The following is a 16,648-nucleotide window of genomic DNA, read 5'->3' as shown; positions in this document are numbered from 1 at the left end:
TCTGTTAAATTGATCAGGAACAGCTCCACTTCGATGAACATACTTATGTTAGGCAACCAGTGTCAGCTCCTCACTTTTGAAAGTCAGGCAATCAGAGATGGATTCACATCAGTAAATACACTGCTAAGTGCCAAACAATCAACAGTCTCATTCAAGTAACCATGCTTCCCCAGATACTATTAACTCATTCACGCCTCTAAAAGACAGGCATTCCCTGAACTCCGTGCCTCCCCCAAACCCTATATAAATGAGCATTCTGCTCTTAGTGGAGAGACTGTGCCTGACCAGCATAACTCTCCTTTATAGTAAGCAATCAATTCAGCTTTGTCTTTTTATTTCAGTTACTGAGTGGCAATCTCATCATCTACTGATACTTTCCAATGTATACTATATATTTTTTTACCTTTTGAATTTAAATGATGCAAATATATTACCTATTCAATAAAAAAATAAAATTTAAATTAAATGTTAGCTCAGAAATTGTTCTTGCTTATAGTTTCAAATGTAAATGACATCAGTAACTGCAGCAAAAAGTCTTAAATTGCTCTTAACTAATTTCACTATTAAGCAACAACATGTATAGCAGTATCAATAGTGTTCATATATTAGATGCTAATTTTACACATGATTAAAATGTGGCAGTCACTGAATGTTAGGCTAAAGTAGGATATAAATAATTACTGTAACTAGTTACCTCCTATTTCTAAAAATGGGGAAACAATAGAGAACCTCTCAGAAAACAGGTTAATGAAAGTTTTGAATGATGTCAAAACAAGGAATTAAATCAAAGTCTAAATGTATCTAAAACAAAATTTGTCAACGTTAGTGTTGCTCTCTTAAGTTGATTCAAGTATAGAAAAAGGACAAACACTATTTTTAATTTTAAGAGTATAAACAACTGTATTGTTATCTAACTTGTGGCCTGAAACTGAAACTCTTAAATTCTATATTTTAAATCTGACATAGAAATATAGAAATTAGCCTGGGTTAAACAGTGAGACCCCCCATCTCTACAAAAAAAAGAAAAAAATTGAAAAATTAGGTGGGCGTGAAGGCATCTAGTCCTAGCTACTCAAGAGGCTGAGGCAGGAGGCTCACTTGAGCCCAGGAGGTCAAGGCTGCAGTGAGCTATGATTGTGCCACTGCACTGCACTCCAGCCCAGGTGATAGAGTAAGACCTTGTCTAAAAAAAAAAAAAAGACAAAGAAAAAAGAGAAAGAAATACAGAATTTAAGAAATAAGGCCTAATTTTCAAATTTTTATTACCCCTCTGGTTTATTATGAGTCCTATGTTAATAATAATAATTATGATAGCTGATACACACCCAGTGCTTTGTATGAGCCAGCCACTGTTCCAAGTGTTTTACAAATATTAACCCCAAAAGTACACTTTATAAAAACATCAGAAATCCAGACACATTCTCCTTATTCTAATCGAGACTTTAAATTGTTAAGATACTTAGTTTCCCTATATAAATGAGACTTTAGTAACTCAAATTGCCTTTTCCAATTATGATTTTTTTAAATACCAATTTTTTTCTTGCCTATTATATGCTTAAACTCTTTGGTCTCTAAATTATTTTAATGTTGGCAGTAACTAAATTTCAGGTGAGAACAAGAACTTGTATAAACTAACAGAAACATGTTACACCCAGGATTCATTCATATACTAAAGTTTAAAGATTTGGGTGTTCAATTTGAAAGTTACATGTCAGGAAAATGTTCATAAAGTAAAATATTATGTACACTAAACTCATTGGCAAAACTTTACGAATACTTTACCTCGGTCAACTCCAGAGCCTTATTGTAGCCCATAGAATGTAGAGTTACCCAAAGGTCACAAGGATCTCCTTCTCGATCATTGGCTTCCATTAGATTCAAATCCATAAATCCTTGTCTTGTTAGTTCATTCTTCTTTGTATCAAAATTCTCTGTTTAAACAACCAAAAGTTTTTTCTTACATAATTTAAAAGTTCATACCTTTAATAAAATGTCTATGATATATTATTATGCATAGATATTTATTTTAAAAGAGGCCTATGAATCTATGAGCAATCTAAAAGTGGAATAAAAATGACTCAAAACATTCTTGAGAGCTATCCTTCTAATTTCCCATAACTCAGCTTACGTCATAATACACGATTTCATTTTTCAATAAATCCCGAAGTTACAAATAGTGCAAATATATTCTAAAATTTGAGGAAATTATAATATTTCCGGGCAAATTCCGATCTACCTGCTTATTTAGAGCATACATTGCTATATATTTCAAAGACTTAAAATGCTTCGTATGTATTTGCCACTTAAAGCCAGCAGAAACTGGATAAATTTGATATAATACTCCCCAAACTACGCATTTCAGAAAGATGTGAATAGTGCCATATTTAAGGAGACTACTATATGCCTAATTCCTCTAATTTTAACTAAATCGTCCCCAAGCCTTGAAAGACTGACAGATAGTGGGAAGCACTCGGGAATCCATGAATCAACTACATTTTCCCAGGTAAGTCTAAGTATGACCATTTTAACACTATTTATGAGCAAAACCAAATTTACCTAGAAATTTTTAGACATGCATAATTCCTGAATTTGTCTCTAACATAGATAATAAGTAGTCATTTATTATGGATATTTTGTTAGCTCTCCTGCAACAGGAAAGATCTTATTTCCCAACTCACATCTATAATATACCCAAGGTAAATAGGTACTCTATTTGAGATAGCATCTCTTTTGTATGCATTATTGTAAGAAAAGCAGCAGAGACATAACTGTCTAAAACTGGTTGACTAATAGCTTAAAATGTTTAGAGTCGAAAGTTATTCATAACTTTTTCAAAGGTAAAACATTAATGAAGATTAAATTCAATCATGAAGCGAAACGGTAGCCACAAAAATGGAGGTTAGAGCTACTATGTAGGAAAGCAAGATGAAAAAATTATTTGATATATAATACAAATACATTTAAAAACATATATAGATACTATACCATAGAGACTATCAACAACTAATTTACTTTTTTTTATATACTTTAAGTTCTGAGGTACATGTGCAGATCGTGCAGGATTGTTACATAGGTATACACATGCCATGGTGGTTTGCTGCATCCATCCCCCTGTCATCTATATTAGGTATTTCTCCTAATGTTATCCCTCCCCAATCCCCTCACCCCCTGCTATCCCTCCCTTAGCCTCCCCACCCCCAACAGGCCCTGGTGTGTGTTCCCTTCCCTTTGTCCTTGTGCTCTCATTGTTCAACATCCATTTACGAGTGAGAATATGTTAATCTACTTTTAAAACTTAAAAATCTCAATTCTCATTAATTTTTAAAAAATTTATTAACATTTGACTTCAAGACTTACTATAAAGCTACAGTAATCAATATAGTGTGGTAATGGTGAAAGAATGGCAAATAGATCAGAACAGAATAGAGAGCCCAGAAATAGACCGACACAAATATATTCAACTGATACTTGACAAAGGAGCAAAGGCAATTCAATGGAGATGTACTCTTTTCTAACAATGGTGCTGAAACACCTAGACATCCATACGCAAAAACAACAAAAACACCACCATCGATAACAACAAAAAAACAAACCTAGGCACAGACCTTACACCTGTCACAAAAATTAACTCAAAATGGGTCACAAACCCAAATGTAAAACATACAACTATAAAATTCCTAGAAAATATAGGAGAAAAAAATATAGGAGAAAATCTAGGCAACTTAGGTTGGTGATGGGGTATTAGATACAACAACAAAAGCATATAAACCAAAAGCATGGCCTATGAAATAAAAAATTTGTAAATAGTGCTTCATTAAAATTAAAAACTTCTAGGCTGGGAACAGTGGCTCACATCTATAATCCCAACATTTTGGGAGGCTGAGGTGGGTGGATCATTTGAGGCCAGGAGTTTGAGACCAGCCTGGGCAACATGGTGAAACCCCATCTCTACTAAAAATACAAAAAGTCGCTGGGCGTCGTAGTGCATGTCTGTAGTCCCAGCTACAACAGAGGCTGAGGCATGAGAATCATTTGAACCTGGAAAGTGGAGGTTGCAGTGAGCTGAGACAGCAACACTTCACTCCAGCATGAGTGACAGAGTGAGACTGTCTCAAAAAAAAAAAAAAAAAGAATTTTAAACTTCTGCTCTGTGAAAGACACTGTTAGGAGAATGAAAAGACAAGTCATATGCTGGGGAAAAGTATTTGCAAAATATACATCCATTAAGGACTTATATTTAAAATATATAAAGAACTTTTAAAACTCAACAATAAAAAAATTCCAAGTTAAAAAATGGACAAAAGATCTAAACAGACACATCACCAAAGAAGATATACAGACAGCAAATAAGTATATAAAAAGATACTCAATAACATAAGTCATTAGAGAATTAAAAATTAAAACAACAGGTCGGGCGTGGTGGCTCACGCCTGTAATCCCAGCACTTTGGGAGGCCGAGGCGGGTGGATCACGAGGTCAAGAGATCGAGACCGTCCTGGTCAACATGGTGAAACCCCGTCTCTACTAAAAATACAAAAAATTAGCTGGGCATGGTGGTGCGTGCCTGTAATCCCAGCTACTCAAGAGGCTGGGGCAGGAGAATTGCCTAAACCCAGGAGGCGGAGGTTGCGGTGAGCCGAGATCATGCCATTGCACTCCAGCCTGGGTAACAAGAGTGAAACTCCGTCTCAAAAAAAAAAAAATTAAAAAATTAAAACAATGAGATACCACTGTACACTTATTAGAATGGCTAAAATCCATAGAACTGATAATGCCACATGCTGATGAGAAGGTGGTACAACAGGAATTCTCATTCATTGATTGTGGGAATACAAAAGGGAACAGTCACTTAGGAAGACAGTTTGATGGATCTTTCAAGGCTAAACATAGTTTCACCATAGAACTCAGTAATTATTCAACTGAAATGAACAGAAAACTTAAGTCTACACAAAAACATGCACACAAGTGTTTACAGCAGCTGTATTCATAACTGCCAGAAACTGGAAGCTACCAAAATGTTCTTCAACAGGTAAATGCATAAACAAACTATGATACATCCATACAATAGAACATTATTCAACAATAAAGAGAAATGAGCTATTAAACCACAAGAAGACATGGAGGAATCTTAAATATAAATTGCTTGGTGAAAGAAGCCAGGCTGGAAAAGCTACATACTGTCTTATTCCAGCTGTATAATACTCTGGAAAAGGCAAAATTATAGATATAGTAAAAAGAGCAGTGGTTGTCAGGAGTCTGGGGGATGAACAGGTACATGAATAAATGGTGCGCAGGGATGTTTAGGGCAGTGAACTATTGTACATATTGTAATGGTGGATACATGACATTATATATTTGTCAAAATCCATAGAACTGTACAAGACTGAATCCTTCAGGGGTTTGAGACCAGCCTGGGCAACATGGTGAAACCTGTCTCAACAAAAAAATACAAAAATTAGCCAGCTGTGGTGGCACACACCTGTAGTCTTAGCTACTCAGAAGGCTGAGGTGAGAGGATCGTTTGAGCCTGGAGGCAGAGGTTGCAGTGAGTCGAGATCACGCCACTGGACTCCATACTAGGTGACAGAGAGAGACTCTATCTCAAACAAACAAACGATAAGAGTGAATCTAACGTAAACTATGAACTTTAATGATTATGTATCAGTATTCACTCATCAATTGTAACAAAGGTACCATACAAATGCAAGATGTTAATAGCAGGGAAAACTTGTGGGTGAGGAAGGATACATGGAAGATTTTTTTTTTTTGAGATGAAGTCTCACTCTGTCACCCAGGCTAGAGTGCAGTGGCACGATCTCAGCTCACTGCAACCTCCACCTCCCAGGCTCAATCGATTCTCCTGCCTCAGCCTCCCAAGTAGCTGGGATTACAGGTACCTGCCACCACACTTGGATAATTTTTGTATTTTTAGTACAGATGGGGTTTCACCATGTTGGCTAGGCTGGTCTTGAACTCCTGGCCTCAAGCAATCCTCTTGCTTTAGCCTTCCAGAGTGCTAGGATTATAGGCATGAGCCACAGTGCCCAGCCTATGTTTTTCTGTAAACCTAAAAATTGCTTTAAAAATAAAGTCTGTTAATAAACAAAATAAAAATAAAAGCATCTTTAAGTATAAAAAAAGTTTATTAAAATAATCTTACAGATAAACAGTACATTTTCTTGTTATTCAGGGGAAACATTAAAACCTTAAAAGCTCTCATTTCTTTGTAGTATTATTAATGTTGGTGAAGTAGACATTCCTCCAAATCATTTCTCAAGTCAATAAATCTTGGATACTTTTTGATAGCATGGAGTTCAAAGTTCTGGACCCTGACTATCTGTGAAACTTTCTTGCTGTGAAGCCTTGGTCAAGTTACTTAGCCTCTAATTCTATTTTCTGATTTATAAAATGAGAATTATAAAGTACTACTTCATAGAGTCGGTGTGTAGAAGTACATAGATCAGCAGCTGGTACATGGTAGATAGTAAGCTCTCAAAAAATGTTAACCATCAACTCTGCCAATTTAATTAAATTTTTAAATTAGAATTTTGCTTACCACCAACTTTACCATCTGAAAACTATAAATTCACTCTTATGGAATGTGCTCTAATGCCAATTAAAATATTATATCATTAAAGTTATAAGATAATTACATCTTCCTATAGATAATACTCTATTATGTATATGAATCTTATTAATCAAAGTTTAATATTACAAATCAATATACATTTATTGTTGTTGATTACATTAACTTTCAGCTAAAAGGAGAAATACCAGAAGATTTCTTTACATAAATATTATACTTCTACCCTACTGCTGTTTAGGTAAACAGACTCCCAACCTGGCTCACTGACTTTGCCAAGTTTAGACCATTTTAAGACCCACACATTACTATTCCAGTGAAAGCATATGTGAGTTAATCTCTCTTGAATGCATTCTGATCTCTTCATACCTCTTGCTCCATGATCTATAGTTGGCTGTGGCTTTCGGCTTTCCCCTCTGATCTTGCAGTCTTTGGCTTAAATAAGCAAGCATGTCTTCCCAAAATTCTCCCAAGTGACAACTGACTTTGCTTCATTCTCAGTGATTTTCTTTGTCCATCTTGGCATTTTGGCTTCAATACTTCCACAGATGGATTTTTTAAGTTAAACTCAAATATAAAAAGCACTGAAGAATTTCTAATGTGTATAATGTAAACAACTTCCTGGAAACCTTAATTTGTAAGTAAAACTCTAGCTTATTGGCTTTTTGCTGCCCTCTCATGGTCATTGTTTGTGGCTCTTGACCACTTCAGGCCTAGTTTTATCAAGTGCAAAGGTGAGTTTTTTGTCTTCTAAACCCCAAAGAGTAGAGGCTGAAAACTGAAACTATGATTAAGTAATTCATACTTTCTTTTAACTTGAGTATTATACCAACTATCAGTTTAAGAAAAATAAATGTTTAAGTTTTTATGATCTACAAACAATGCTACTACTTTCAAAATGTCCTAAATGCTACAATAATATTTCATGGAGAAGTTTGACTTCTTATTTCGTGGGATGAAAAGGTGCTATAAATATTTTTATACATCTGTTAAGAAAAAGAAAAGTGCTTACCTCTGCAGACAGCCCAAGCATCTTCATCACATTTCTCACCACTTGTTCTCAATTCAAAAAAATTATATTCTTCAAGGCTAAGAAGACCATTTCCATCTAAATCAATCACTTCAAATATATCTGATAAAGTAGACCTAAAATTATAAAAATAGCTAGTTATTTCTTGTCTCTAAGCAACTACACTGAATAGGGGTTCTATGAGGATAACGTTCAAATGGAAGTAATATCATAGCATTACATAATTTCTGTAAACTATAAAGTTAATGTATCCAAATACAGTTTTGGCTCAGTCCAGTATTACATGAGATAAACAAGCTTGTAAAGCAGCCACAGTATCTCAACACATAGTAAGAACTCAATGAATAGTAGTAGTTTCCTTCTTTTTTCCTTTCTCCAATCTACTTTCTTCTTCCTCTAGAGAAGGTAGACCTATAGGGAGAAATTGGTAGATGTCTGACTGAAGTTGACTTGCCAAATGTGTGGAACCCAGAAGTAAATGACAATCCCAGATCTGCAAATGGAAGAACATTTTCAGATGCCTAAAGAATGAGTTGTTATGTTTTGATATATAGATTTATGGTGTGCAATGTGATTTGCTGATATATGTATAATTGTGGAATGACTAAATCAAGCTAATTAACATATCCATTATTTGACATACTTATCTTTTTTTCTAGTGGGAACATTTAATATCTATTCGCTTAGCAATTTTCAAGTATACAATATATAACTATAATCATCATTTTGTCAATAGATCTCCTGAACTTATTCCTCTTATCAAACTGAAATTTTGTATCCTTTCACCAACATATATCCCCAACACCCCCACCACTCCCAGCTGCTGTAACCACTCTTCTACTCTCTTTCTATGAGTTTGACTTTTTAGGCTGGATGTGGTGGCTCAAACCTATAATTCAGCGCTTTGAGAGGTTGAAGCAGGATGATCGCTTGAGGCCAGGAGTTTAAGACCAGTCTGGGCAACACAGGGAGACTCCCATCTCATAAAAAAAAATTAGCCAGGCATGCTGGCAAGCACCTGTAATCCCAGGTACTGCTACTCAGGAGGCTGAGGTGGGAGGATCACTTAAGCCCAGGAGTCTGAGGCTTCAGTGAGCTATGATTGTGCCAGTGTACTCCAGCCTGGGTAACAGAGCAAACCTTTGTCTCTATTGAAAAAAAAGAAAGTTCCCACATATAAGTGAGATCATGCAGTATTTATCTTTCTGTGCCTGGCTTATTTAACTTAGTAGAACATCCTCCAAGTTCATACAGGTTATCACAAGAGTTGAATTAGTGAATTAGAATGTGAGGATGGGGGTAGGGGCTGGCCAAAGGAAAGGGAGTAACATAGGCTATTAATATCTATCCAGTCTAGATGTTATAATTTTAACCTTAATAAACAAAACTTACCTAAATTCCTTTGTAAGGAATAATTCCCCTGTTTCATCTCTATATACAAGTTGGGCTTCATCTGTTACTGGTTTTCTTTCTTTCCTTAGCCTACAGCCAGTTGTGGAAGGAATTAACCAGTAAATTCCAGGTCCTAGTTCACCAGTCCATCCAAACACCTTTTCTCAAAACAATGAAACAAAACAATCATATTAAAATCTTTTAATTTAAAGCTTTCAATATTTCTTCTGAAAGGGACTCATTAGAAATGATTTTTAAATCAATATTTACAAATTCTATTATAGTTCTATCAATCTTTTTACAGGTTTCAAATTCTTTTTCTTAATGGTAATCCCATGATGAAATCATTAGGTATAGTAGTTCTTGATATGTTTTTGAAACAAATGCCTAAAACCGTAACAGGGAAGTTATATATCTTCTAAATCTTCCCCAATAATCTTCAAAAATGTCTGTGATGCAAATGCCTTCAAGAGGAAGCAAAGATAAATCTTAGGGTCATTTTTTTATTCAAACACTGAGCTTCTTTTAAAAAAAGTTATAATATTCTAGATTATGGTTTCCTAATTTGATTCAGATATAAATATATGATTTCTAAATCAGATTTCAATGACATAAAATAAAAATTAAATATATTTTCAAATAGTTCACTATTGGTATAAACCATATTTCTAAGAGTTCAATTATGTGGATGAAAGCTCTGGAATTTTACTTTTTGTAATGTAATATGGACTATAAAACAAGAAGCAGAATCCCAAATAAACCAGCTTTATGTGGAATTCTGTTTCCTATCAAATGTTAGATATTTATCATAAGTACCAGGACACTGTATACGAAAACATTTTATTCTCCAGTTCTATAAAAGGAAGCAGGCCAGGCATGGTGGCTCACTCCTGTAATCCCAGCACTTTGGGAAGCCAAGGTGGGTGGATCACTTGAGGTCAGGAGTTTGAGACCAGTCTGGCCAACATGGTGAAACCCCACCTCTACTAAAACTACAAAAATTAGCTGGGCATGGTGGTGGGCACCCGCAATCCCAGCTACTCAGGAGTCTGAGACAGGAGAATCGCTTGAACCCGGGATGGGGAGGAGGAGGTTGCAGTGAGCTGAGATTGCGCCACTGCACTCTAGCCTGAGCAATAGAGTGAGACTCTGTAAAAAAAAAAAAAAAGCTAATGGTATCCCTCTATGTATCTCCTAAGAGCTTTCTAGAGCCCGAAGGTTCCTATAAAAGCTGGCATTTGTCTCTGTTAAATATATTAAATCTGAGCAATTTCTACTTGTGTGTAATAACTTTGGTACAGACTAACCTAAGGGAATCCTTTCAGGTATTATGTCCAAAAATTCCTTTTAAAACTCAGGTATAGGGCCAGACACAGTGGCTCATACCTATCATCCCACCACTTTGGGAGGCCAAGGTGGAAAGATTGCTTGAAGCTAGGAATTGGAGACCAGCCTGGACAACATAGTGAGATGCCATCTCTGCAAATAATAACAATAATAAAAATGCACCTGTAGTCCTAGCTACTTGAGATGCCAAGGCAGGAAGATATTTGCACCCAGGAGTTCATGGTTACAGGGAAATTTATCACTGCACTCCAGCCTGGGTGACAGAGCGAGACCCTATCTCTAAACAAATAAACAAACAACAACTCAGGTATATTTTAGGTCATTCTGGAGACTCATATACAAAATAAAGTTGCTCATCTAAATTCTGGGTTTAGTTCTATTTCTTCCCTGCCAACTCAGACAAATCATAATCTTCCTAAGGTCACCATGTCCTATTTTGATACAAGAAGAAATCCAATATAACCAAAAGACATTTTTAAGACTAAATGTTGGCCAGGCTTGATGGCTCACGCCTGTAATCTAGCACTTTGGGAGGCCAAGGTGGGTGGATCACAAGATCAAGAGATTGAGACCATCCTGCCCAACATGGTGAAACCCCGTCTCTACTGAAAATACAAAAATTAGTTGGGCATGGGCATGGTGGTGTGTGCCTGTGGTCCCAGCTACTCAAGAGGCTGAGGCAGAATCACTTGAACCCAGGAGGTGGAGGTTGCAGTGAGCCAAGATAATGCCACTGCACTCCAGCCTGGTGACAGAGTGAGACTTTGTCTTATAAAAAAAAAAAAAAGACTAAATATTTACCAAATCCATCCTTTGAAAAGCATAAGCTTTGAAATTGGCCAGATGTAGACTCAGGAGTAAAAAAATAGATCTTGCTGCTTCCTAATACATATTATCCCATGATCCTCCCTTAAGGTTTTTTTCATGGGCACAAAATTCATCTATAAGAAAATAATTGTGAAACTATAAATACAAATAAAAAAATCCTTTGTAAATGTAACATACTACAGATAAACAGAAGCCTGTAAAGAGGTAAATAGAAACTCATGAAAACTTTATTATAGTTTTGCTATATACTACTTTTTTACACATGCAATCTCATAAGAAAGTAATTTTATCCAAAACAAAGTGGAAACAGCTATTGTTTTAGACAATGCTTTATCTTGAACTTAACTTTGTAGTCAGTTCTGAAGAAGAGTTTAGTCAAAACATTAACTTCAGCCAATTTTATTTGTTTCTTGCCTATTCTTGTCTGTTAGGAGGCCTACAATAAACACTTTTATATAACATTCCATCAGGGAAATATTTGACTGTCATTGAGTCTATATAAAGGTTAAATATGATATTGCAGTAAGCCCCTGAATAGTATTATTTCTGTTGTATAACAGATGTATTTTGTAGTCCTCATAAAATAAATAGCCACATTTATGTACTGGCCTCACATATTTGGTCTCTGAGTAAATACATAATTAGAAAAGATCAGAACAACCCCATGGACAACATATAAAAACATTTAAAAGCATTTCTTCATATCAGTCTATTTTTGAACCCTATAAAATAAGTCAAGTCTGAGGATAGTAATCTTAAAGTTTTTCTGTTTTGCAGTAGTAATATAAGTAAGACAAACATCTCCAGCAACTTTTCCAAAGTCTTATTTGCTTGCATTCAGGGAAAAAAATATACTGGCATCAACCTTTTTTATTGAGTATATCAAATGTTGACATGTGAGGCATCAGGGCGTTGAGAAAAGATGAAAGTGAGATACAATATCACCCAACTTACAAGGTACAAGTCAAGACTAAAAACTGCCAACCAATCCTCAATTCTTTATTTAAATTGTTTTAGAGACAGGGTCTCATTATGTTGCCCAGGCTGCAGTGCAGTGGTTATTTACAGGCACAATCATAGCATAATACAGCTTTGAACACCTGGGCTCAAGTAATCCTCCTGCTTCAGTTTCCCAAGTAGCAGGGACTTCAGGTGCAAGCCACCATGCCCAGCTCCTATCCTTAATTCTTAAGAAATCTCAGCAAACAAAAAAAACTCCTTTATAATTAATAAAACACATAATAACTATCGTGTTTAAGTACTGTTTATACCTTAATTCGAAGGTATATAAAAGCTTAAAAAATAAAATATAGAAAAATACTTTCCCCAAACTGCAGTTCATACTATATTTAAAAATTAAACATTAGAAAATAAATATGTATACTTCTCTATTTTGTAGTTCGGTAAAACACACAAGCTGTAGATTTGCTTGACTCTCATTTTCCTTGAGAATATACAAGGTGGTATCAACAGATAACCAAGGGGATGGTTTTCCTACAAACAGAAAAAAAGCCCAAATGTCTTAAAATAAGCAATCACTACCTATTCTTTCCTATACAAAAAAGAAGTTACTAGTTTATTCTTGGATATTTTCTTTAGAAATACATATTCTATTTTCTTTTTTTTTTGAGACGGAGTCTCACTCTGTTGCCCAGGCTGGAGTGCAGATGCACAATCCTGGCTCACTGCAACTTCTACCTCCCAGGTTCAAGTGATTCTCCTTCTTCAGCCTCCTTATTAGCTAGGACTACAGGTACATACCATCACGCCCAGCTGATTTTTGTATTTTTAGTAGATATGGAGTTTCACCATGTTGGCCAGGATGGTCTTGATCTCCTAACCTCGTGATCCACCTGCCTTAGCATCCCAAAGTGCTGGGATTACAGGCGTAAGCCACCACGCCCAGTGCATATTCCAATTCCATTTTTATATGTAAACATCATAGCATTTGCAATAAGGCACAAACCTAAATACAGTGACCTTGTAAGAAATATTTTCTATATACTCACTTTCTAAAAATCATAATTTTCCTTGAACTCATCAAGAGCTGAGGTTGCAGGGCAACCAATTAGCCTGAAATCCAAGGAAAAACACATATTTTCAGGAAGAAATAGGATTTAAGCACTGGCTTACCTGTGGTGGAGCACAGGAGGAAGAGATGTCAGACATCTATGTGCTGGCAACCCCAAAATTAATATCTTTACTATCTTTCCTCTGTTAAATACACAGTTAAATACCCATATAACTGTGTATTTGACATTTCCACCTGGATTTCTATTTCCAAAACTGGACTTCCCCAATCCCTTTTTAAAACACTGTCCACCTAAGTTAATAGTAACTCATTCTTTACAGTCGTTCAGGTCAAAAATCTTGGAATCTTCTTTAGCCCTTTTCTTCTCTCACATACCAAGACCAATCCTTCGGAAATCCTATGGTTCTGCCTTCAAAATATACCCAGAATCCCTACTGCCCCCTCTCCCACCTACATCCTGGTTCAAAGCATTGTCAGTCCTCTCCTAGAATTCTGCAATAATGTCCCAGCTGGATTCCTTGCTTTCCCTGCGTATCCTTCAGTCTACTTTCAATATAGTAACCTGACTGCTCTTGTTAAAACATAAGTCAGATTATGTCCTGCCTTCTACTCAAAACCCTGTAATGGAGCAGAGAGTTGGGAGAATATTGCTCCTTTCCTAACAATAAGAAAAAGTTAATGAACTACAAAATCATAACTTTTCTTGATCCCATCAGAGCTGAGGGTGCAGGGCAATTATAAGCTTAAAATCCAATGAAAGACAGATCTTTCCCAGGAGAGATGAGATGCAAGCCCTGGGTTACCTGTGGTGAAGCAGAGGAGGAAGAGATCTCAGGTGCCATACAAGTAGAAGAAGAAGAAAGAGGGCAGAATAAAAATAAAGGCAGAGGATTTTCTAAAAATAATGAAGGGGAACAAGCCACAAATCCAAGAAGCTCAGAGAACTCCAAGCAGGATAAATACCAAAAAACAAAAAAAAACGAGGCAATAGCATCAACAACAAAAACAAAAACTACCTAGACACATATTCAAACTGCTGAAAATGAAAGATTAAGAGAAAATCTTGACCTTAAATATAGGGGAAAAAAACTCACAAAAAACGAGGGGAAAAACCTCATTTCTGTGATTAAAAGCCAAAGTCCTAATTATGGCAAAAAGAAACCTCTGCCTGATTTTGTCCTTGTTCATCCCCGGCTTCATCTCTTACAACTCTCTCCTCACTTACTCCATTTGAGACATTCTAGCCTCCGTTCTTCTAACACCAGTACACTCTCACAGAGCCTCTGCACAGGGAATGCACGTGGAATGCTCTGTCACCTCCTCCACTCTTCGCCCATCACTTCCAGCACCCTACACCGACAAAGCTTACTCCCTTGCCTCCTGTAAAAGAGAGCAAAAATGGCTGTCCTCCAGTATCTACAGCCCTTTGCAATGTGACTTTGCAGCTTTTCCACGAGGAGATCTAGTCTACTTCCCCAACCTATGAATCCAGACTTGCCTTGTAACTTTCTGTGAGCAACAGAATATAACAGAAGTAACATTGTGTTGGTTCTTAGCCCAGACCTCAGGAGGTTCTACTGTGCTTCTGATTTTTTTTTTTTTTTTCAGATCCCCGTGATACCAAGAGAACAGGCCCAGGCTAGTTTACTGGAAGATTATTAAAGATCATATAAGGCTGAATCAAGTTGTCCCAGCTGGACATACAGAAGAGTGAACCAGGCCAAGATAAGCAAAGCCAGCCACCAGCTAACCTGTAGTTAACCATAACTGTGTGAGCAAGCCCTATAGATTAAAAATAAGCCTGGCTCAGATTAAGAACTACCAGATCCAATGATTCATGAGTCAACAAATGTTTAATTGTTTTAAGCTACTGAGTTTTGGGGTAGTTTTTTATGTAGCAGTTGGTAACTCATACACCTCTTTCAAAGTCTTTATACATGTCACCTTCTTAATGAAGCATACACTAACCCCTCCATGTCAATGGCAACCCACATTCCCTCAGCATTCATCATCCCTGCTTTCCCTCCAATTTTCCCATAACACTTATCATTTTCCTACATACCATGTCATTTACTATTTATTATGTTTATTATGTATTGTTTCCCCCACTAAAATGCACATTGACAAGGATTTTTGTCTTTTTTGTACTCTAATGTATCCTAAACACCTAAATTGATGCCTGGTACATAAGGCCCTCGATAACTATTTGATAAGCAAATGAATAAAGGAATCCTATTAATAAGATTACAGAGAATTAACAACTACACTGAATTTGTAGGGCTATCTTGATTCCTCTCTCTGAAAAATAACTATTGTTATTGTCACTTAAATTATCATCTGCCAAACATTATAGTTATCCTACAAGATATGCAGTGAAAACTTTCAAAATCTCTACTTTAGGAGGAAAAACTAATGGGGGTGGGGGAAAATTCTCTAGTAAGAAAATGCTTATGGTTGGGTGTGGTGGCTCACACCTGTAATCCCAGCACTTTGGGAGGCCAAGGCAGCCAGATCACCTGAGGTCGGGAGTTTGAGACCAGCATGGCCCCATCTCTACTAAAATACAAAAATTAGCTGGGTGTGGTAGCGCATGCCTGTAATCCCAGCTACTCAGGAGGCTGAGGCAAGAGAATCGCTTGAACCCGGGAGGTAGAAGTTGCAGTGAGCCAAGATCGCGCCATTGCACTCCAGCCTGGGCAACAAGAGCAAAACTCCATCTTTAAAAAAAATGCTTATATATAGACATTATAAAAGAAAAATAAATATTGATTTAGAACAATCAACATTAAAAAAGGTATCTAGGGAAATAGCCTTTATAGATTTCATTCATTGCTTAAAAATTATATAATAACCATTTTAGACACTAGAAAATTATTTTTTATCTAGAATATTACCATGAATACAAAGATTATTAATATATATTGTCTAAGACACAAAGGGTTTTGAAGGTATTAAAAAATACTTGCAGTTTCATATTGTTCCAAATTATGCCCCTGCAGAACTTCTCTTTGATATACTAATTTTAAAAATTGCTAAGTGGAAAAAGCTAAGATTAATTAGCAAATAAAAAGTTAGTTCTGGCCAGGTGCGGTGGCTCACACCTGTAATCCCATCCAAGGGAGGCCAAGGCAGGTGGATCACCTGAGGCCAGGAGTTTGAGACCAGTTTGGCCAACATGATCAAACCCCATCTCTACTAAAAATACAAAAAATTAGGTGGGCAAGGTGGTGCGTACCTGTAGTCCCAGCTACTCGGGGAGGCTGAGGCAGGAGAATCACTTGAACCCTGGAGGCAGAGGTGCAGTGAGCCGAGATCGAGTCACCGCACTCCAGCTGGGGCAACAGAGGGAGACTCCATCTCAAACAAAAATAAAGTTCTATATCATGAGGAAATCAGTTTATATCTTTTTTTCTTTTATTTTCTTCTATTCTAGATG

At 36.4% G+C, this 16,648-nt stretch overlaps 1 protein-coding gene across 4 annotated transcripts in view; it reads right to left on the bottom strand.

Annotated features, from left to right (window-relative positions):
- Nucleotides 1–16,648, bottom strand: part of EFCAB7 (EF-hand calcium binding domain 7) — a 67,767-nt gene that overhangs the window by 29,351 nt on the left and 21,768 nt on the right. For all 4 annotated transcript variants that reach the window (XM_064372430.1, XM_012442500.2, XM_012442499.3 and 1 more), the window contains 4 exons: nucleotides 12,565–12,674; nucleotides 9,006–9,163; nucleotides 7,596–7,729; nucleotides 1,783–1,931 (listed from right to left, as the gene is read on the bottom strand). In XM_064372430.1, coding sequence (XP_064228500.1) covers nucleotides 1,783–1,931; nucleotides 7,596–7,729; nucleotides 9,006–9,163; nucleotides 12,565–12,674 — 551 coding nt within the window. The remainder of the gene's footprint in view (nucleotides 1–1,782; nucleotides 1,932–7,595; nucleotides 7,730–9,005; nucleotides 9,164–12,564; nucleotides 12,675–16,648) is intronic.

The sequence above is a fragment of the Aotus nancymaae genome, unplaced genomic scaffold (genome assembly GCF_030222135.1).
Source record: "Aotus nancymaae isolate 86718 unplaced genomic scaffold, 86718_ANA_hifiasm-v0.15.2.pri h1tg000007l, whole genome shotgun sequence".
Classification (NCBI taxonomy): Eukaryota; Metazoa; Chordata; class Mammalia; order Primates; family Aotidae; genus Aotus; species Aotus nancymaae.
The sequence above is the reverse complement of the archived record's forward strand: the minus strand, read 5'-3'. Positions and strand labels throughout refer to the sequence as shown.